The sequence below is a fragment of the Drosophila elegans genome, unplaced genomic scaffold, assembly GCF_018152505.1.
Source record: "Drosophila elegans isolate 14027-0461.03 unplaced genomic scaffold, ASM1815250v1 contig_149, whole genome shotgun sequence".
NCBI classification, from domain to species: domain Eukaryota; kingdom Metazoa; phylum Arthropoda; class Insecta; order Diptera; family Drosophilidae; genus Drosophila; species Drosophila elegans.
In genome coordinates, this window is record NW_024545513.1 from 4870548 (window position 1) to 4892365 (window position 21818).

The window sequence follows — 21818 nt, forward strand, 5'->3', positions numbered from 1 at the left end:
GAGAGTGTGCAACTCTCAGTTGTGCGGTAAGAGAGTTCAGAATTCTGGGAATAGCCAATTAAATCTAGTTTTGGCTGTACAAACCAAAGAACTAGCTCTTGGGTTCTATAGATAGGACTGTAACTTGGTGTCCGGCATTCAGTATTCGTCAAGATCTTGTCCAGAATGGGAGGAATGGCGCCAAAGATGCTTCCGGTCCAGGTGCTTGTGCTCCTTCTCCAGATTCTGGGTCTCTCGCAGTCCATCGAATTTACACTGCCGGATCCAATTGGTAACCTCAGGAATATAAGCACCAGCATTTTGAATCTCGACCTGCTGCCCACGCCCGAAGGAATCTTCGAACTCAGCAAAGATGTCGTCGCCGGTTATCCCTTCCAAATCGTCTCCAGCACCGTCAATTTTATATGTGAGTGTCTTTTGAGGTCAAAATTATGATCCAAACGATATATTCGTATGAAAAAACAATTAATTTGAGCCATTTTTTTTATTTTAAGAATTTAAAAAATAATCTTTTTAAATAAAACGAAAAAAATATAAAAACATTCTTGAATTAATGGTTTTCAGAAACCGTTTTCTAATTAAGAATAAAGTAAGTTTAAAGATTAAAGTATATATCAATAGAATGATATTAACATAACCCAATTTTACTGGAATAAAATGTATTTATTTTAAATAATATTGAAATCAAAGACTTTATAGAAGATGGAATATTTAACATTTAGAAATCCTCATGAATAAATGTATTTTCTCAGGTTCCAAGGCTCTGTCCACCAACGTAATCCGGCCGAAATTTACGCCGGACATCAATCTGATGAACTTTCAACTACAGACGGCTTGCACGAAGGCTGACTTTCCGCTCACCAATGCAGAGGAAATGTGGATGAGCCCTCTATTCGATCCCAAAAAGAAGGTGGTTATTCTGGCCACCGGATGGACCACCACAGTCAATGGATCGGATACCATCGAGGAGTTATCAAGGGCCTATAATTGTCGCGGCGATGTCAACTTTGTGGTGAGTAATAGCTTTTTGTTTTTATAAATACCTTAATTTTATATTTTTTTTAAAACAATTACTAATTAGGAAAGTAGTTTCCATAAATAATATAACTGATATGATTTCAAAAAGGTTGGTTTCGTTTACAAACAGGTTCAACCCATGAGCCCTGAATTCAATTTGAATATTATTTGTTAGCAAAACTATTGCAGTTCAATCTGAATGTAAAATAACTCGGTAATCAGCTTAAAATTGTATGCAATGAGTTAATTGTATTAAATATCAATTTCTTATATTTATTAAAGCTAAATCCACCCATTAATATCGGAAATTTTTGCTAATATTAATAGGTAAATAAATAATTGTAGATAGTTTAAAATTTAATACTTTTTAAATTAACATGAAATTCGATTTAATTTTGTAGATAAACGTAACATATAGTATACCAATTTTGTAATTTAAATTAATTGCAGGCAGTGGATGCAGCTCGCTTCGTGGACACCTTGTACACGTGGTCGGCCTTCAACACGGAGGAGATTGGCGAGAACATAGCCCTGGGATTGGTGAAGCTGCTGGACGTGATGCCGGTGGAGAACATCCACCTGATTGGTCACAGTTTGGGTGCCCACATAGTGGGATCCGCAGGTCGGCACCTGCAGCGCCTGACCGGTAAGATAGTGCCCCGGATTACGGGATTGGATCCGGCCAAGCCCTGCTTCAACGAGGGTGAAGTTCTCTCGGGACTTTTGCGAGGAGATGCCCGTTTCATCGACGTCATCCACAGCAATTCCGGAGTGCTGGGCAAACGGGATCCGCTGGGCGATGTGGACTTCTATCCGGGCGGACTGGGACCCCTGCCCGTGGGCTGTGTATTGGTGACCTGCGCCCATGCCCGCGCCTGGCAATATTTCACGGAGACCGTGTATCCCGGCAATGAGCGCAACTTTTTGGCCGCACGCTGCACATCGCTTTCTGGACTCCGGCAATCCCTCTGCAGGAGTGAGGAGGTGCCCATGGGCTACGCCGTGCCGCACAATGTCAAGGGCAACTACTTCCTGGAGGTCAGAGGCAATTCGCCCTTCGGCATGAATAGCTCCCCTGTGCGATCCTCCCATTTGGGACAGTGCGGCCAGTGCCCAGAAGCCTCAACGATCACGGTTGCCCCAACCACGCGAAGCTCGTGGAGATTCGGGTTCTGAGACATCCCATTCGCACGCAATCAATCCTAAGCTACTACTAGTTTTTGGTGGCCAACACCGACCCGATTGCGGTCGATATGCAATTCACAATTTGTCTTCCAAGCGTTGACAATTCAATTAAGTTTGTGTTTATTATGCTTATGCAAATCCCAAAAACAGAGTTAAGGAGAATCACGAAGTTGGAATACTGTTTAGAAGTAGCGATAGGAAAGAGAAATTATGGCGAAGGAACCAGAAAATGCATTTTTTAAAAAGTATAATAAATAAATATAAAATTATATTTTGAAAAGCTTGCTACTTTTGTATTTAATAACCTTGATGTTCCAAAGTATACATATAATTGCCGAGCCGAAACCTAATTGATTATAATCTGTTAAAAACGTTGTCAGAAAGACATATTCCATTTTATTGCATTTGAATTAATCTTCTCTAAATATTTTAAAGAAACAATTTTATTATTTCGTTATTTTGTTAGATGTCTTATTAATTTATTATATGAATAATAACTTAAGACAAGCGCTGGGTACATTTTTGATGGCAATGATTAATCATCTTTAAAACGTTAATTATTACTATATATTATTATATCAAGCGGTTACGAATGGAAAACCTATTACGTGGTGCCAAATTTTTGGGTAAATCATAATACCCCATGGAAGAAAACCGAAAGATAAATAACCTGTAGAAAAGAGGCCGCGTTGTCGCCATTGACATAAGCTCATAATTGTTGACTGTCGACTGGAGTTGGCTTTACTGTTGACTATTATCTGAGTATCTGAGTATTTGAGTGGCGCCCAGGTACAGTGGGACCGGAGATTGGCGGAAATTACCAGTGGAATTGGATGTCGTCGGGCTTGGTTTGAGATGAGTTTTACAGCCGACTTAAGGCCAGCCGCCTTAGTCGGTGAATGTTGTTGTCGGGGTAGCGACGATCTCATCTCTCTTCTATGATCGATCGATGATATCTAATGGCCTGGATGTCCTAGATGAATTTGCATCTACATTAGTAGAAAGTTGACTTTTAAATGGGGATAATGGTTTATTTAAAATGAATAGCTTTGCTCTATAAACTAGTTGTTTAATGGGCCAAGTTTTTAATTCGAAAAATATGTATATATTTTTTATGACATGTCGGGACTTTCCCATGTCCTTCGACTGACCATCATGATCAGGAAATGCCATCGCCCAGATCCAGTTACCTTTCGCGCTGATCTCTCCACTGTGCCCCTCGATTTTGAGTTGTTTTTTTTTTTTTGGCCCCTTCACCTGGGATCTGCATCTGCATCTTTATATGCATCTCCATTTGCAAGTGTCTCCGTTTGCGGCTTTAGCTGCCAGTTTGACAAATGACTCACCCGACGCCAGCTTCTGCGGCTTAAGCCAAAGATCACTGACAGCACTGAGATAAAAGTAAAAAGGATTGCGTCAAAAATCATAACTAATATTTTGAGAGTCCCATAAAATCGGTTTTAAAAATTGTTTAGGTGGTCGTTTCAAAATTATATAAATGCTAACAAAAAACACAAAACAAAACAAAGCTCATAAGGAGCACTAAGAAAAAATATAAATAAATAAATATTCCTAAATAAATAATAATGCAAATATTAACAACAAATCAATATGTAACACCACATATAAAATGAAAGTAAAAGATATACTTATTTAAGCTGGCATAAAACAGTATTTTGTAGGCCAAAGTTATATTTTTGATCGGCATAACTACGTGATATATGTAAATGTCTTTAGCAAATTTCTAAGTCCAATACTTTTAGCCTGTGAACAATTGAAATGATGTAGCCCACTTTTTCTTTGTGTGTAGCTCTGCTGCAGTTTCCGCCAGCAGCGAGGCGAGGAAATGATCCATCAAGCGTGTGAGTTATGTACGAATTTTGCAACTTGGCCACATGGTTGGCTGACTTGATGTTGATGGCTATGTGGCTACATAGCTGTGGCTTCTGCTTGTAAAGCGGTTGACCCTGGTCAAGAATCGTACGCTCAAAGTGGTTTAATAAACTGCAATTACCCAACCTGGAACAGCCACCCGCGAGATTTATTTTGTGGATTCTCGACCAGATTAGTATGAGCCACTTTTTGCCGCTTTATTGCCGTTTTGCCATAAATAGCGAGGTGCGATTCAGTGGTTACAGCATTCGAGTGCTACACTTCGAGACGCACAGCAAAAAACACCCGGGATATACACACGCACCCAGAAGTCAGGACCCAAAACTAAAATCTGAAAACTAAAAACTCAGAGCAAGATGAAGGTGTTCATTGTACTGTGCGCATTGGTGGCCTGCGTTTCCGCAGGAGTGGTGCGATCCTCGGGCTGGGGATCGAATCCTTGGGGCGGCAGCAGTTCGGGCTGGAACAGTGGGTGGACCGCCCAACAGCCGCAGGTCATCAAGGTCATCAAGCTCGGAGGAGGCGGTGGCGGCCACTCTGGATGGGGCAATAGCGCCGGATGGGGTGGCAACTCCGGATGGGGCAGCGGCAGCTCTGGCTGGAGCAGCGGCAACTCTGGATGGGGCGGCAATTCCGGATGGGGCGGCGGCAACTCTGGCTGGAGCAGCGGCAACTCTGGATGGAACGGAAACTCCGGATGGGGCAGCGGCAACTCTGGCTGGAGCAGCGGCAACTCTGGATGGTGGTAAAGGATTAGGATTACCTCTAAGCCCAACACACAATCACAATCCCAATACCAATCCCAAATCCCTTTCTCTCTGCACCTGGTTCACACTTCACATGATTTTGTAACATAGTTTTTAAGTACCAATTTTTTTGTATCAGATAAATAAATGCTTAAGTCAAATGCATAAATGCAACTCCGAAAGGGGTAGTGGCAACTGTGAATTTTGCGGAAACACCAGTTGGGGCATTGCAACTCTGGCTGAAACTGCAGCGGCAACTCTGGGTGGGGCGAAAACTCCGCATGAAGCTGCAGCAGTGGCAACCCTATGGTAAGGAATAAGAGCCAAACCCAACACACAATCCCAAATCCCCTTTCTGCGCACCTGGCTCAAACTTCACACGATTTTGTAAGTTTTTAAGTAGCAATTTTTTTGTAACTAATAAACAAATGATTCAATCAAATGCATAAATGCAACTAGTTTAGCATTTTTATGATGCATCTTTGAATTATGGATCGTTAGCAATTAACATTCTAAACTTGAGAAGCGAGTATCTCTGGCTGTGAGCAATTATTTATATTTTATGCATTTTGCAAATGATTGTGGAACAGCGCCGTGGTGGCCAAGGTAGTGATGCGAGTGGAGTTCAGCGAAGATCATCATTATCATCATCTCGGGACGGTGGCACGGTGGTTCCATTTTCAAAACCACTTAAACATGTTATGGGGCTATGCCTTAAGTTTATTTGTAGGGAAATCGACTTGTTTTTTAATCCATTTTTTATTAGCCTTAACTCTTTGTTGTTTAGCCTTTGTAATAAAACCCAAAATTTAAATATTATTGGAAATTGATTGAAACTCAGACACCTTGTCAAGTGTTTTATACATGTTTTTGTATAATAGAAACAATTATAAATGAGCAAATATAAAACTTAACAATTTTAATAATCAATTCTAAAATTGAACACATATATTTCGTATAGATGTCAAAAATTATAATACATGACTTGAAACCTGATTATTTAATTTTCTTTAACTAATTTGTTTTACTACTTTTTTTAAATTTCCCTTTTGATGGGACCTGCAAATACCACTGTATGCAGACAATTTTCTGTGGCTCCGACGAGGTTATCTTGTGGACTTGGCTTAGTGTGTTTATCTGCAGCACGCGTTGGCAGCCAACAAAAGCCATACGGCCATATTCACAGACACATCACATCACACACATAGGAGTTGATGAAATTTATGGTAAGTAATGCACTTGAGCATGCACCCAGCCATGTTTGAACACCAATTGACATTGAACCAGTGTCTGCGGAGTCGTGTCTCGCACATTTAGCGATTCAATTGCGGCTGCTGTATAAATGAAGATTAATTACCGCAAATATTGCATGGCGAAGCCGAAAATGAACATAAATACGAAATGAAAATTATAGGAAAATCGATTGTTTATGATGACCATTTAAATGCTCTGCGGCATGGGAAAAATTAGAGATTTTTAGGTTAAGTCCCCATTTAAATCTTTATTGCTGCTGCTTTTCATGAGTAAAAGTTAGTCTTAATCATTTTTAAAATTGCTTTCAATAAGTGTCTTTTGTTTATTAAAATAATTAAAAACTACTGATTAACGTTTAGATTGTTACCTAAAATATTTTTTTTTAATTTATGCACAAATCAAAATAAAATAAATACATATCTATGTTTAATTCACGAAAGATTCTCACACCCCCAACGTCGTCAAATGTGTTCCATAAATTCTATACTTTATTTAACAACGTCAAGCGGCAAGACTTTAATAATAATTAAGAAAATTCAACAACAAATTGCACGGCCAACAAAAAAAGAATGCTTAGAATTTCGCATGGAAATAGTAAACTTGTAAGACAAATTGCAAAGCGTTTCGTGGCCAAATGTGCAGTGTGCTATGTAAGCTGGCAATTAATGATGCAGCCATGGCTCAGCAGTTTGCAAGTGGTGCGGTGGCGTATGCGCGATGTTCCCAGGTTGGCGCACATTGCGTATCCGCCGAGTGCGCCGCCGTACTTGAGACTTTTTCGAGCCAGCCGCATTGTGCAAAGCCGACATGAAGTGCAGTTCTCAACCTTCCTTTGGGAGCTCGAATCGTCATCGAATATAGTTGGAGGGATGGCAGGCTGCTGACTCAGCCGAAGTTTCCGCCTTCGAGAGCTATAAAAACTTGCCTCAGTTCTGGGTTACTTCATCAGTGGTGTTTAGAGCCTCCAGCAGCGATTGCACAGCGGTTCTAAGTCGTTGTACTCCCTTTATTTTTTTGTATTTTTTTCGAGTGATATTTAAGGATGCGTCACGCTCTGATCCTTGCTTTTGTGTGCGGTCTGTTGATCGCCTTCGCCTCGGCCGGTTTGCTGGGCGGAGGAGGCGGTGGTGGGGGCTACGGAGGGGGCGGCGGTGGACAAGGAGGCTGGCAGCAGAACGGAGGAGGAGGCGGTCATGGGGGCGGTGGACAAGGAGGCTATGGCGGCGGTAGCCAAGGTAAGTGTATTTAAGTTATATATGCCCCCAAAGCTTCACCACTTGTTATGACACAAAGTCCTTGTTTTTCCTTTACCCTCAATTATATAAATACAATTTTATCTAAATGTATCCATATTTTTTTTAAACATGGGTCCTTCTTTTGCAAACCGAACACCTTTTATTAAGTCACAATTTTGATTTACCTATTTTTCTTAAAATAATTCTATTGAAAAACTTATAGGAAACTTATTGTAATCTAACAAGTTTACGCTAAACACATCCTATAATTTTCGTAGTTTTAAGTGTCTAAACAGTTTAGGTATCTAAATTGTTGTTATTTTGTTATTTGCAAATATTTATTTTTTTTACACTTTTAGGTGGACATGGAGGCCAAGGAGGCTGGCAGAAGAATGGCGGAGGCGGTGGTGGAGGTCATGGAGGGGGCGGTCATGGTGGGGGTGGATATGGGGGTGGTGGACAGGGCGGCTACGGAGGCGGTAGTCAAGGTAAATATATTTATTGAATTGCCTATAATGTTCCATTTAATATATCCATAAAATATTTCATTATTCATACATCAATGATAATATTTATAATTGTAAATGGACCATTTGATACTTCCAGGTGGCCATGGACAGGGAGGCGGACAAGGGGGCTATGGAGGCGGTGGCCATGGAGGTGGCAGCAGGTCCTTGGCCGGAAACCGCGGAAATTCCGTATCCTGGCAGGGCACCAGTGGAGGCAACAACAAACACGGAGGAGGCGGCGGAGGAGGCGGTGGTCTTTACGGGGGCGGCGGCGGTGGTGGCAACAAGCATCACGGCGGTGGTTGGTAAATGCCCGACCAAGTTCACCTAATCTCACCCACCCGGCATGTGTTCCATGGCAAAGAGATAGAGATAACCCCCTGCTTCTTCCCGTTTTCCTCTATCCGAAGCCCTTCTGTTTCAACTTTTACTTTTTTTTGTACTAATAAAACTATATTATGCATTTTGTATATGACTGTTTTCTCTTTTAAAAAAACTAAAAATACTTACTAGTTTTATAACATTGTAGAAATTTACATTTTTTTGTTCATTTCTCCACAAGAATGACTGTTTTGTTCAGTTAGTGACCTATACTATCCATCCCCGGTCGATACCAAAAAAAAAAAAATGTTGACCAATTTTTGCATTTTTGATAAACATTTGCAGAAATTTGAAAATCTGAAAAAATGCCATTCTATTGGCAATTTAATTACGAATTCAACGGTGTATGACATTTCAACATTTGACCATTATTTCCCAGGGCTTTGACACAAAAATGAAGTTTTTAATGTGTTTTCTGGGGTTTTTGGCGATTTTTCTGAAGAGTCTTTTTGCTGTAACTTTTCCAAAACAAGACCCAAAGTCAAAAGAGTAGCTGTTTTGAACAGCTCACAATTTATACCATTAATCACTGATCGATTGAAAACAATTAATTCAGTTTTGGCAAAAAAACCGAATTTTGAAAACCGTTTTTTGAAAAATTTATTTTTGTCCAAATTTCTGACTTTTTTGTAAGGGGGTACATCATCATTTTTTTGCAGAAATTTGAAAATCTGAAAAAATTTTAACTGTGAATGTCATTTGATTGGAAATTTTATTACGAATTCAACGGTGTATGTCATTCCACATTTTGACCATTATTTCCCAGGCTTTTGAAACAAAAACCAAGTTTTTAATGTGTTTTTTGGGATTTTTGGCGATTTTTCAAACAAAATTATTTCCGAAGAGTCTTTCTGTTGTAACTTTGCCAAAATAAGACACATAGTCAAAAGAGTTGCTATTTTGAAAAGCTGGCAACCTATACCATACATTCCTGATCGTTCGAAAACAATTAATTTAGTTTTGGCACAAAAACCGAATTTTGAAAAACGTTTTTTGAAAAATTTATTTTTGTCCAAATTTCTGACTTTTTTGTAAGGGGGTACATCATCATTTTTTTGCAGAAATTTGAAAATCTGAAAAAATTTTAACTGTGAATGTCATTTGATTGGAAATTTTATTACGAATTCAACGGTGTATGTCATTCCACATTTTGACCATTATTTCCCAGGCTTTTGAAACAAAAACCAAGTTTTTAATGTGTTTTTTGGGATTTTTGGCGATTTTTCAAACAAAATTATTTCCGAAGAGTCTTTCTGTTGTAACTTTGCCAAAATAAGACACATAGTCAAAAGAGTTGCTATTTTGAAAAGCTGGCAACCTATACCATACATTCCTGATCGTTCGAAAACAATTAATTTAGTTTTGGCACAAAAACCGAATTTTGAAAAACGTTTTTTGAAAAATTTATTTTTGTCCAAATTTCTGACTTTTTTGTAAGGGGGTACATCATCATTTTTTGCAGAAATTGGAAAATCTGAAAACATTTTAACTTTGAATGCCATTTGATTGGAAATTTTATTACGAATTCAACGGTGTATGCCATTCCACATTTTTACAATTATTTCCCAGAGTTTTGACACAAAAACCAAGTTTTTAATGTGTTTTTTGGGATTTTTCGCGATTTTTCAAACAAAAATATTTCTGAAGAGTCTTTTTGCTGTAACTTTGCCAAAACAAGACCCATAGTCAAAAGAGTTGCAGTTTTGAACAGCTGGCAACCTATACCATCCATCCCTGATCGTTTGAAAACAATTAATTGAGTTTTGACCAAAAAACCGAATTTTGAAAATCGTTTTTTGAAAAATTTGTTTTTGTCCAAATTTCTGATTTTTTTGTAAGGAGGTACATCATCATTTTTTGCAAAAATTGGTTAAATCTAAACATTTTTAACTGTGAATGCCACTCGATTGGCAATTTAATGACGAATTCGCCGATGTATGAAATTCCTTCTTTCGACCATTACTTCTCAGCGTTTTGATAGAAAAACAGATTTTTTAGCTCTTTTTTTTGGGTTTTTGTCAAAAAAAAATCCTTAAGAGTAATTTTGTTGTAATTTAGACGTATAGCCATAAAAGTGACTGTTTTATGTAGTCTAAGAGTCTTTCAAATAACAAGTTAGAATGATACGAAACACTTACCCTCTTCCAAAAAACAACTCGTTCACAAATACATTCTCGTAAGATTTATTCACATATTTAGATACACAAAAAAAAAAGTTGGATAAAGATAAGGGCAGAGAAAATGTTATGTACAAGCTGAGCAGTTTAATCGCCTTAATGTCGCCGGCTAGCCTCGGTTCTGTGTGGTCTCTTGTCCGGGATTCGTTTACCAGCTCCAGCCGCCGCTTCCGCCGGAGGACCATCCGCCGTTGCCACCACCACCGCCGGAGGACCAGCCACTGCTGATCTTGCTGGGCCAGCCGGAGGATCCTCCGCCGGAGGACCAACCGCCGCCGCCTCTAGAACCACCAGATGACCAGCCGCCTCCCGATCCTCCAGATGACCAGCCACCGCCTCCACCACTCTTCCAACCGCTGCTCAGGCTACTCAAAGCCTGCGATTTCCAGCCGGAGAGACTGGACAGGGCACTGGATAATCCTGAACTGCCGCCGGACTTCCAGCCGGAGGAGCCGCCGGAACTGGGCCAGCCAGAGGATCCGCCGCCGGAGGACCAACCACTGGAACCACCGCCGCTCTTCCAGCCGCCGCCTCCAGAGCCACCGGATGACCAGCCGCCACTACCGCCGCCGCTCTTCCAGCCACCTGATCCTGATCCGCCCGAGGACCAACCTCCTCCGCCGCCACTGGAAGGCCAGGCACTGATGATGACCTTGCTGCCGCCACCAGAGGACCAGCCACCTCCGCCACTGCTCCAGCCATGTGGCTTGCCCTGGGCCACAATGCCACCCAGCACCACCAGCAGACCGAGAAGGCCAAGTCGTCGCGTTGTGGTTTGCATCTCCGCAGCTGCCGTGCACTAACTAATGCCCCACTGCAGCCACTCTCGTCTATTTATACCCATCCAAGATTCTGAGCCAGTGAGCCACTGAGCCACTGAGCCACAGCTTCGCCACAGCAACTGCCTCGTATAATCAGATGTAATTGCCAAAACTGCCAAGCGAACAACTCACAATGGCCAGTGGTTGGGCTTGGATTGGGTGGCTCTGAGTGGCTCAGAGTGACTCGGAGTGGGTCGGGGAGGCTCGGGGTGGCTCAAGTCACCTCAGCACTTGGGGCTCATTATGTCGACTCCAACTTTCGATTTCGTACGCTTTGTAGGTCTGCGTCTACTGTTCTGCGCCCAGCAAAACGCCTCCAGATGGAGCACCACCTGACTCTACTTTGCAGGGAACACTGGACTACAGCTGGTCCAAGGCCTTAATGATAAGGTATAGAAACCACTAGCGCTTTGAAATCTTTTATAAAGATGCTACGAATTAAACAGTGAACATCGTTATGAATCTCCGAAAATTCCATGTTCATAATAAAAGAGATTTAAAAAACGTTAAGGATTTTTGTAAGACCCTTTTTAAATTAAATATGAAAATATGAACAAGAAATAATAAGACTATTAAAAGAAATAACAGAATATATATAGATTTAAAGAAATTTTAAAAATGTAATTGATTTGTGGGCTAGTGTAGCTCAGGTGCACTGATACCGCATCATGATCATCGATCTATTTGGCTCTCCATTTTTATGTAGCAACCGCAAAGTACTTAATTGAGTACGCCTGCCAGCGTTAGGATGGCTGTGATGGCAAGATATAGAGCCAGGGATCGATACCGATATCTGGCGATCCGTTCTTTATGCCTGCCCATTATTCAGAATGGCGATGGCGATGGCGATACAGATGGAATTGGATATGGTATTGGTATTGGAATTGCAGATGGAGGTGTGCGATGGAAGGCAGCTGCGTGTTTGTCTTCGTGTTGCTACCGTTTTGCGGTTGCACATAATTCGTGCTGTCTGGCAAATCGGGTCGCCTCGCTGGCAAATCAATCAATATCAATCAATCAATCGGGGGCTTGGGCTCAATTGTTCGGGTGCAACTTATGAGTTGACACAGAGCCCATCACGAGAGAATGACTGGGCTGGCTAGAAGGTGTCATTGTATTTTTATTATTCCAAAGATGCAGATCATTTCATTTCGTCATCAACATAAATTAAATCAAAATAAAAAAATCAAGCTGAATGTTATGTACCCTTTAAGCTGTTGCAAAAATTGAGTAATTATAAGCTGACACATATAATCATAGCACCATAAAAATAGCACCATCCCAAATCTAAAACCAAAATTACAATGAATTTAATTTGAGAATTGAATAACACACTTATAAATAAACACACTTCAAATAAATTTTATAACACTCGTATAACACTTTTATTTCTCAATGAACAACGAGCTCTATGAGCCATACCACATAATAATCGTATAAAATTTTAATTTGTCAATTATAAAAACATTATTTTTAAATACATAAGAATTTTTAAAAGAACTCATTAGTTCCATAATAAATTTAACAAATAATCTAACAAATAATAATAATAATAAAATGCATAAATTTTTTCAAAAGCTTTAATAGGTTATTAGTCACTTTTAGGAATTCTAAGCATGGAAAGCTTCTTAAAAATACATAATTTATTGAGATACAAACTAAACAAAAAAAAAAAACAAAATGTATATTCATAAATCAGTCTCTGGCACAAAGAGTAGAATGAATATTTTCTAGAAATTAATGTCGGCCTATCTTGTCCCCAAAATGCTAATTATACACGACGCTGATCGAAACCAATTCTACGGGTAGAACCGAACCACTTGAACCTTTTGGCTTTTGCACGTTTCCACCGCTGGCCGCATTTTAATTCATGGGCGGTATAAAACTCAAATTGGGCCTTTTGTTTGCGAGTGCGATCAACTGCCAGTCGTTTGCAGTTTAAATGATCGATGTGGCTTGGCTGTGGAAAACAATAAAATGCACTTTTTTGCTTGCGCAAGAGCTGCGCCAAGTGGAAAATCGCCTAAGTACCTGTCCCATTAACTGGCATCCATTCGATTGGCAGGTGATGACCTCAACCATTTTCGGCCATTGGGTCAGAGCAGGAAGCCAAACTTCAACCGGTTCCCCGATCCCAGTCACAAAACAGACTCAATTAAAAATGGAAATTCTTTTCTTGTCTATATTGCATAAATTCTAACAATCAAATACCGCTAAAAAAAAAAATAATAAAAAAATATTATATATTAAAACCTAAGCTGCTTGGCTTTTTGGTTGGCAGTTTGAACTATTTGTGGTTGGCTTTTTGGTTGATTACCAGCCCTTGTTCCAGCCGCCAGACTGGGAGCCACCACCGTTGGACCATCCTCCAGACTGGGCGCCACCATTGGACCATCCACCAGACTGGGCACCGGAGTAGCCACCGGAGTAGCCGCCACCGGAGTGACCGCCGCCGGAGTAGCCCTCGCTGATGACCTTCACGATGACGACCTTCTCCACGGGAGCAGAGTATCCACCGCCGCCGGAGTAGCCGCCACCGCCGGAGTAGCCACCGCCGCCGGAATATCCACCGCCGCCGGAGTATCCACCGCCGCCAGAGTATCCACCGCCTCCTCCGCCGAGCTTTCCGCTCAGACCGCCCAGGCCGCCGCCCAATCCACCGCCGAGACCGCCCAGTTTGCTCTGCAGCAGTTGGCCAATGCCACCAGCTCCTCCGCCGCCACCGCCTCCTCCAAGAAGTCCGCCCAGAGAGGCCTGACCAACGGACAGGATGGCGGCTAGGATCACCAGGATGCAGGCAAAGGGTTTCATTGCGACTGGACTTCAAATGTAGTTACTATCGGTTGCGAACAGCTGACCAAACTAATTCCATCGTCGGCCAGAGCACGCACCTTTATACCCCCGAAAAATCGAAAAAATCGAAAGAAATCGATGCGAATGAGATGAGATGATGGGGGGAGGGGAGAAGGGGCCCAATTAGAAGCCATTGATGAGCAGAGCGTTTGCGACTGCGATTTCATAATAACCCACATTCGGTTATGCTCGCCGGCGGTTCTTTTGTTTGCCTATGCTAATCCGTGCGCATGCGCGGCTCACTTCGGATGAGGAACCGCTTCTCCTCCAGTTTGCACACTGGGTTGGGGGTGTTAAATCGTCGCCGGCGTTGGGAAATCTATTGACAACGTTATCCACGCCTTGATGACAAGGGCACACAATTTGGTTTATCAGAAAATTACTATCATTTTTGTGTCCGCTGAAGACATTGATATTTCTTATTAAATGGATTATTACGAAATTAAGAATAGGTACATAATTGCCTACAGCAATCGGTATAAAACTCAAAGGGTCACTGAAGCTGTAATCAGATTCCTTTATAAGAATATTCGAAAATATTTACCTGCTGCATTTAATTAAAAGCGTAATTTGCTTTCCTATATTGTATTAAAAACATGTTTAGCTTTTAGGCTTAACATCATCATCTAGATTAAATTTTTATTATAAATTATTTTTCTTCCCATTTCTGCACTCTAATCTTTTTTTCTAACAAGCAGCTTAAATAAACTGTAGGTGTCTTCAAGTTTTCATTTTCTGCAGTATTTGTATAAATTGCAAAAATTATCATCATTTGTCATAAATGTTATAAAACTATTCTCTTTTAACTTTTTTAATCATTTTGATGTAAATATCAAGAAAATAATGATTCGAAATAATATTGGCAAAATAGGACAAATGATTAGTTTTCTTTACACTTAATATGAAGTGCTCCAATAAATTCAGCTAGAGAATCTGCTGTGCTTAGACCACTGTGCCAATCGCCGAATCTCAAACAAATTATCAGCATTTAATCACCGCGGCTGGTGGCGGGCAACAATGGGTCGACAATCAACATTTATATCAATGTTTTGTCAGTTGGCCAGCAGAGAGTTTTTGGCCAAAAGCAGAAGCTGAAGCAGAAATAGAAGCAGCCGAAGTGTCAAACTGATGAATGATGAAATCGTGAGTTCTGCTCCAAGGTTCAGACTTAAAAGTTGGGAGGTGGAAACTAAGTAATCTTCCTGCTTTGGCCAAGAATCATCGACTTGTCGCTTGGAGGCCTATTCAAGTGATCTGGGGTATACAATACCCAATACCCATGCCCATATTCCACATCATCGTTTATTAATACGTGGAACCGGTTGACCGATTCTATTTCTATGCTTCAGTTTGGCATATATTTGCATAGTGGCTCGGCGGATATGGCAGATTGCCTGGGAATTTTTCGTAAGACCCCTAGTTGTCGGTACTAAGCCGCAAGATAAACACTCTTCAGGGAACTCTCCCACAAGTCAAAGAGTTCATTGCACTCCTCTAGCACACGCCTCGGCTATCGAACAAAACAAAAAAAGTCTACACAAAAAGAAGACAGTTTCGTTTTTTTTTATTTGCAACTCTGGCCAATTCGTTTCAGCGTTTGGCATTTACATACTCGTTCTGGGCTCTATAAATATTCATAATCGTATTATTCGATTATACTTCACGCTGTAAGCTACCGATACGACGACAGATCGACGGAAATTCGATGGGTTACTTATCAATTAAGTGGAAAACAAGTTGGCCAAGCGCAAAGAAGTAGCAAACTATAAAGTGCTTTTCTGGGTCTAAAAAAGAAGAGTGATGGACACTCGAGCTATTCAGATGCTAGGAAATATACATTTTAATTAGATTTCCTCATTACCAATTTATTGACTTTATTAATTATCTTATATAAAATTTCCTAAAAATTTAATTAACTATATAACGAATCGAATTGTTTTTATTTATTTTATAGATTTGTATACCTATTGAATTAGACATATGAAATTATAATAATGATGCTTTAAAACTTATCTTTAACTAAACAAATCAGAATTTTTATATTTTAAAGGATGAAATTAGTTTTCAAACTTTAAGCTAGTCATAATACAATGTAAATATTATGATAATAAATAGCTATTTATTTTTGAGCCTGTTTTACAATCCCTTTCATTGTGCAAAGTAAAATAAATTAAGAAATTTCATGATTTTTAAGGGAAACATTTAAAGTTCTATTTGAATATATACATAATACTTAAGTGTGTGTTTTTTGGAGTCGTTTCTGGTTTGCTCACTAGCCAACTGAGACCAGGTCAAATCGGACTGTCGGCCAGAACCCATCTTCCATTTAGTGTCCAGCCCATTGTTAAGCCAAGATGCGAATGTGGCGAAACGGATGGTATAGTATAGTGTAGAATAGTATAGTATTGTTTTTAGTATATCTGCCTTACAATGGCGGCTATATTACCGGGCTGAAATGACCGAACCTACAAAACTATTTCCCATCACATCGCCTTCGGACGGCTGAAGGCTTACATTAAAAAAACAAAAAACAGAATTAACATATTTAATTGCGAGTTATGTAGCCAAATGAAATTACCAGTGAAAAGTAAACACAAAGGCAAATATGGATAATCCGAAAAGTGAACGGAATTAATGCTGCTGTTTGAGTGGAGAACTTTGGCTAGATGCGATGGGATGACTCGTCATCTTAAATGGGAGGGCATTACGGCTAAAATTGATGACACTCATAAATAAGTTGGTAATATGTATGATAATAACTAATATTGTACCGACATTAATTCCATTCCAAGCGAATTTGCAAGCTTGCATAGAAAATTGCCGTGCCATCGCATTTGCCTTTTTATGGCGAATCCATCAGACACATAAATAACCATGCTATATGTATTCCTTCTACATATCTATTATATATACCTATAATTTAATCAGCTAAGAGCTGAGAACTCGTACATATGCAAAAGGCAAATTGATGGCAGGCAGGCTCATATAAATATAAGCTAATTACACTGCCTTGCTAGATCGTCGGCAATGGGGTCATAAAATATTGATAGTTAATTGTCGGCTTCTTCCATCAATCACTGAAATCATGGGATCTCCATCAAATCCATATATCTACTCATCCCCTTAAAACCATACATTTATATTTTATACAGATAAAAGTCCAAAACAAAAGCTTTTAATTCTTTACAGTTTTACAGAAATTATATTTTTTTATTTCTTTATAAAAGCTTAAATATAATTACCTACAGAATCTACTGTGTTATGTACACTTATGTAATAATATTCAGGAAGTACTTAACGTGTAACTACCATTAAAACATTTTAAAATTTCGTTTACCGCTGAAAAATCCCAAGGCATTCAGAATATATAATGTAGCACTGAATTACTTGAGTTCCATTGACCAAATTAGTTTCAAATAAATTTCCCAATCAAAGACATTTCGCAGCGATAATCGTTAAAATGTGCATCAAGAGTTTGTCAAACAACTTAAAGCACAAAGCCGAAAACCAGTTTGAAAAAAATGCAAAAACTATAACTAGTTTGCGCACACGCACGCATAATTTGTCCAGATTGGTGTAAATAAAAGTGAGATGGCCAATGCCCATTTGTTTACAAACAAACATGCGAATCGTAATGCGTTTGTCCAAGGCTCCATAGTAACCGAAAACCAACTAAAAACGCACATGGCAAATTCAGTCGAGACTTGACGACGCCGCAACTTCATGATTATCGAATCAAAGACAAAGGCGGACAAAGAAAATCGGTGGATTCAAAGCCAAACAACGATTGCCAGCGGAAGTAAAACAAAACGAAATACACGAAAAAAAAAAACAGAAAAACTGAAAAGCAAAGAAACTGATTTTCATATAAATCAATGACAGCCAATAAACTGTTTAACTTCATGTTAAGCACACACACTTGAATTAAGTGTTTGTTTTATGGGCTGGTGTCAAGGATTGGCAATAAAAACTCAAGTTTCCCGCCCTGACCTCAAAAATATAATCATTTAATTATAATAAGTAATTGAAATTCTTACCCCACCTCATTTAACTTATCTTTTTCCCCTACTAAACTTTCGCTTTCGGCGGCAGCGGCTTGAAATGAACTTGAACTTCAGCAATGCCATCGCAAGGGCAGGGCGTAAAGAGCAAAGTTGTAAACTGGTTTGATTTTCTTCGTTTGCCAGAAAGACTTAGGCAACGAACTTTTTGACAGCGCCATCTACTGCTCAATATATAAAAGCTTACTGTGTAAAAAAGCTGTGCTCAAAGCAGAGAAATAAATTTGGGGTTTAATTTAAAGGCGGAGCCCATATTTTTCCTAATCGAATTCCGTTGCTTGTGGGTATTTTAGAGTTACCTTTAAGTTGCAAGCCAAATTTCCATTTAGACTGCATTCCAATAACAAATAACTCTGTGTTTTAGTTTACACAAATTTATAAACAACCAATGGGAATATGAATAATATGAAATGACAAACTCTTATCTTATTAGCTTAACGTTTAATAAATTAATCAAAATTTTAAATGAAATGGAATAGAGATCCTTAGACTAAAGTCTATTTATTTCTTAAAATTGTGAGCTATTTAGAACATTTTTTTTCATTCACTTCTCAATCAAATGATTATATAAAATCAGTAGCTTTAAAGTTTAGTGTGGTTCACAACCACTAAAACCTATTTTATACGCAAATTTAAGAACCTTTTTTTTTGAACAAAAAACTTAAGAAAACAACTCTTTTTTGGAAACAAACGACTTAAGGAAAAATACTTTTTTTTACATAAACATTTTATTGGTCAGCTTCGGTTGCACAGAATTGGTTACAGATAATGTAGATCCCTTTGCTTAATCGTTCCACCAGCCAGCACCGCCACGGGAGCCCCCACCGTAGGCAGCGCCACCAGCACCACCGGCACGACCACCACCGGAAGCGTGATTGACCGTGTAATCGAACTCGGCGGGGTTGCCCCAGGCATTGCCACCGGCGCCTCCAGCTCCGGCTCCCTGCCAGCCTCCTGCTCCTCCGGCTCCTCCGGCTCCTCCGGCTCCCTGCCAGCCTCCTGCTCCTCCGTAGCCACCAGCTCCACGACCAGCACTGGCTCCTTGCCAACCACCGGCACCGCGACCGCCTGCTCCACCGCCATAAGATCCCGCACCGCCTCCAAAGGATGCAGCACCACCTCCATGGGATCCTACGCCACCTCCATAAGAGGCAGCTCCGCCGCCGTAGCCGCCAGCTCCTCCAGCCGAGCCACCACCAATGTGGACCTTAGTATTTCCCTGCGACTGGGAGACGTGGGACACCAGACCAGCTCCAATGGCCGGGCGACCACCGAAGCCGCCGCCGCCGCCACCACCACGTCCGCCGCCAGGCAGGTAGCCACCGCCAGCGCCACCGCCTGCTCCACCGCGGAAGCCACCAGCATTGGCCAGAGCCAAGGAAGCCAACAAGCAGACAAAGACCTGAATATGGTTAAAATTATAAAAATGAAATCTGTAAAATCCTCCAGGACTCCTTTTATTCTCACCTTCATTCTGGAAGTAAAGATTATTAGATTTGAGATTCTAGTCGAAGCTGAGACTCAATGGTTTGTGATGTCTTTGGGCCAAGAAACAGCTGAATTTATAGTCCAAATCCTATGGATCTTCTTTGGCTAATGATCCGTTCAAGCCACCAAACAACAAACAAACGAACGAAAAAAAAAACCAAATCAATTTCATTTTTCACAAACCAAAACATCAATTTGCTCCGCTCAATCATTAGATTCTGCAGCCCTCTGAACTCATCTTTATCTTTAGCTTAGCTTGGTTTGGCTCTTCGGATGCTGCTCTTCGTCGCTTTGTTTTCCTTGGCTTTAATTAAAAGTCACAATTTAATTGCACGGCGACGGCAATTAGCCTTCGGGCCTGCGATTGCCCAATCTCCGCCAAGTTGCTTTGTCTTAAAAGTCCGAAAAGTGGACGCAGTGCGTCCAGTTTATGCCCATGTTGCTGCGTGGGCGCTTCACCCACTCCTGGCTGCTCCTCCACATATATAAATATATTTGTTTTTTTTTTCTTGTTTATTTTTTGTTTTTGAAAGTGAACGAATTGTGTTATGCAAGGCAACACAATACCGCAATGCAACTCATCAACTTGACAGAAATAAAGTGCAAATCTTGCCGAGCCAAAACTGCTGTGAATGGGAAATATTTGAAATGGGGAAGTCCTCAGGCATTAAAACACAAGTTGTATTTCACCTGCAAAGTCAAGTTTTATGTTTAGAAAAATGGCAAACCATGATTTCCAATTTGTGAAAATTAATGTATGCAAATAAATTGCATTTACTACCAGGAACATCAAGTATTGTCTTACTTTCACTTTGCATATATTTTCTTAAGGCTCGAAAATAAAAAAAAACAGTTAAAGCGATTAATAAAAAACAAAAGACAAAAATTAATTTATTATAAATTCAATAATGTTTCAATCTGTACCTAAAATCTAGAACACCTTTCTTGGCCACATAATTTATCCGCGCAACTAAACCATATTCCTCCATTATTAAAATTAGGCTGATGAGCTTATAAAGTAGGCGATTAATCGCTTATCAAATGGGTGCATTGGAACTGTAAGCAACCAATGACGAAGTGCCTCTGCCGGCAAAGCGTTATCAATAATGGGACAACTTGCAACCTGAGAAATCGAAGCGAGAAATAAGCAGTGGAGATTTATACGAGGAAACTCGCACAAAAACCAATGATTTGGTTCATAGATCACCTGCGATGTAGGGTATTCAAAGTGGCAGACTGCGATCTCTGCTGCCACTCTCTTTCTCTTTTTTTCTTCGTCGCCGGAGAAAGCCTCTCTCTCTCACCGACTCTCTGTTTGGTTTGCCGGCCTTCGCTCTTTGGGATAATTTCGGGCTTCGTTGGTGCCGCTGCAGATTTGGCCAAATCATTCCGTTGCCAACGTTGTAACTGGAAAACGTGTTTGCCGGATCTTCGACGTCGCGTCGTCGCCTTCGCAGTTTTCCTCCCGTCTTTCGTTTTTCCGTTTTTCCGATTTTCTTCGCGCCTTGTGCATTTTTTCACAGTGATTAATAGCCCTTCCATTATCGGAAAAACTCATCCTCATACCCGAACATCCATCTTAATGTGCGTGCCAACCTGTGTTCTTTTATTTGTTTTTTTCCTGTTCATTTGTCATAACTGGCAGCAAATCGAAAAAATTAATTAAATAGTATGAAACACGATTAGAATGCTGTGCTCAAGCTGAGGAATATTGCCGACTAAGGAATACAGCGACAGCTTGATACTAAATATATTAAATTAATTTACGGTGAGTCAGAAAGGAAAATACTAGCTGGGAATAAAAAAAATAATAAATAAAACAGTTTCAAAACAAACAAACAACCAGTTTATGTGCCTAGTTTTTTAAAATAAACAACAATGTAATAGTTCATTGGAAAAGTTAAATATTAAAAAAATGAAAATAGCAACGATTCGATAATTTATGTACGCTTTTGCATACACAACAAATTACTGCATCCAAAAAAAAAAAAAACAAAAATAAAACACGCAGATTCATAAAAATTTGCCTTTATACGCTTGCTGTAAAAAATGATAAACAATTAAAAGGCAATATGAAAATAGGTCCCGTAAAAAATGCAAATGCTTCCAAATTCATTCAGATCATTAAAATCGTTAAATAATACTTTTGCAGACACCATTCGTAAGCAAACATTTGCATTTATAGATTTCTGCAATAT

General features: G+C 40.0%; 7 protein-coding genes across 9 annotated transcripts in view; 4 read left to right on the plus strand and 3 right to left on the minus strand.

The window, feature by feature from the left end:
* Positions 1-156: 156 nt before the first annotated feature.
* LOC108136178 (vitellogenin-1-like) lies at positions 157-2429 on the plus strand. Its single transcript, XM_017257175.2, has 3 exons — positions 157-406; positions 753-1012; positions 1468-2429. Exons 1-3 carry the CDS (start codon positions 166-168, stop codon positions 2191-2193), a joined length of 1227 nt encoding a protein of 408 aa, XP_017112664.1. The 5' UTR covers positions 157-165; the 3' UTR covers positions 2194-2429.
* A 1926-nt stretch (positions 2430-4355) lies between these two features.
* On the plus strand, positions 4356-4962 carry LOC108136194 (uncharacterized transmembrane protein DDB_G0289901). The gene has a single exon (XM_017257193.1). The coding sequence runs from the start codon at positions 4452-4454 to the stop codon at positions 4842-4844; it is 393 nt and encodes a 130-aa protein (XP_017112682.1). The 5' UTR covers positions 4356-4451; the 3' UTR covers positions 4845-4962.
* A 2175-nt stretch (positions 4963-7137) lies between these two features.
* Positions 7138-8148, plus strand: LOC108136160 (acanthoscurrin-1). The gene is made up of 3 exons (XM_017257156.1): positions 7138-7330; positions 7690-7818; positions 7937-8148. Exons 1-3 carry the CDS (start codon positions 7138-7140, stop codon positions 8146-8148), a joined length of 534 nt encoding a protein of 177 aa, XP_017112645.1.
* A 2271-nt stretch (positions 8149-10419) lies between these two features.
* On the minus strand, positions 10420-11185 carry LOC108136171 (uncharacterized transmembrane protein DDB_G0289901). Its single transcript, XM_017257169.2, has one exon. It carries the CDS (start codon positions 11176-11178, stop codon positions 10546-10548), a length of 633 nt encoding a protein of 210 aa, XP_017112658.1. The 5' UTR covers positions 11179-11185; the 3' UTR covers positions 10420-10545.
* A 2188-nt stretch (positions 11186-13373) lies between these two features.
* On the minus strand, positions 13374-14079 carry LOC108136172 (loricrin). The gene has a single exon (XM_017257170.1). The coding sequence runs from the start codon at positions 14027-14029 to the stop codon at positions 13532-13534; it is 498 nt and encodes a 165-aa protein (XP_017112659.1). The 5' UTR covers positions 14030-14079; the 3' UTR covers positions 13374-13531.
* Positions 14080-18841: 4762 nt separating this feature from the next.
* On the minus strand, positions 18842-19652 carry LOC108136159 (glycine-rich cell wall structural protein 1.0). Its single transcript, XM_017257155.2, has 2 exons — positions 19600-19652; positions 18842-19534 (listed from the first exon to the last, which is right to left on the minus strand). The coding sequence occupies exons 1-2, from the start codon at positions 19603-19605 to the stop codon at positions 18917-18919; spliced, it is 624 nt and encodes a 207-aa protein (XP_017112644.2). The 5' UTR covers positions 19606-19652; the 3' UTR covers positions 18842-18916.
* A 1370-nt stretch (positions 19653-21022) lies between these two features.
* LOC108136217 (uncharacterized protein DDB_G0283357) overlaps positions 21023-21818 on the plus strand; it is a 53350-nt gene continuing 52554 nt past the window's right edge. For all 3 annotated transcript variants that reach the window (XM_017257228.2, XM_017257229.2, XM_017257232.2), the window contains exon 1: positions 21023-21388. The gene's annotated coding sequence lies outside the window, so the exon portion shown is untranslated. The remainder of the gene's footprint in view (positions 21389-21818) is intronic.

What these genes read in the sequence shown, in the direction of transcription:
- LOC108136178 (XM_017257175.2), top strand. Translation starts at nt 166, where the DNA reads ATGGGAGGAATGGCGCCAAAGATGCTTCCGGTCCAGGTGCTTGTGCTC. An exon ending in CAGCACCGTCAATTTTATAT is followed by an intron (nt 407 to 752) that starts GTGAGTGTCTTT and finishes GTATTTTCTCAG; the next exon opens with GTTCCAAGGCTCTGTCCACC. An exon ending in GCGGCGATGTCAACTTTGTG is followed by an intron (nt 1,013 to 1,467) that starts GTGAGTAATAGC and finishes AATTAATTGCAG; the next exon opens with GCAGTGGATGCAGCTCGCTT.
- LOC108136194 (XM_017257193.1), top strand. Translation starts at nt 4,452, where the DNA reads ATGAAGGTGTTCATTGTACTGTGCGCATTGGTGGCCTGCGTTTCCGCA.
- LOC108136160 (XM_017257156.1), top strand. Translation starts at nt 7,138, where the DNA reads ATGCGTCACGCTCTGATCCTTGCTTTTGTGTGCGGTCTGTTGATCGCC. An exon ending in CTATGGCGGCGGTAGCCAAG is followed by an intron (nt 7,331 to 7,689) that starts GTAAGTGTATTT and finishes TTACACTTTTAG; the next exon opens with GTGGACATGGAGGCCAAGGA. An exon ending in CTACGGAGGCGGTAGTCAAG is followed by an intron (nt 7,819 to 7,936) that starts GTAAATATATTT and finishes TGATACTTCCAG; the next exon opens with GTGGCCATGGACAGGGAGGC.
- LOC108136171 (XM_017257169.2), bottom strand. Translation starts at nt 11,178, where the DNA reads ATGCAAACCACAACGCGACGACTTGGCCTTCTCGGTCTGCTGGTGGTG.
- LOC108136172 (XM_017257170.1), bottom strand. Translation starts at nt 14,029, where the DNA reads ATGAAACCCTTTGCCTGCATCCTGGTGATCCTAGCCGCCATCCTGTCC.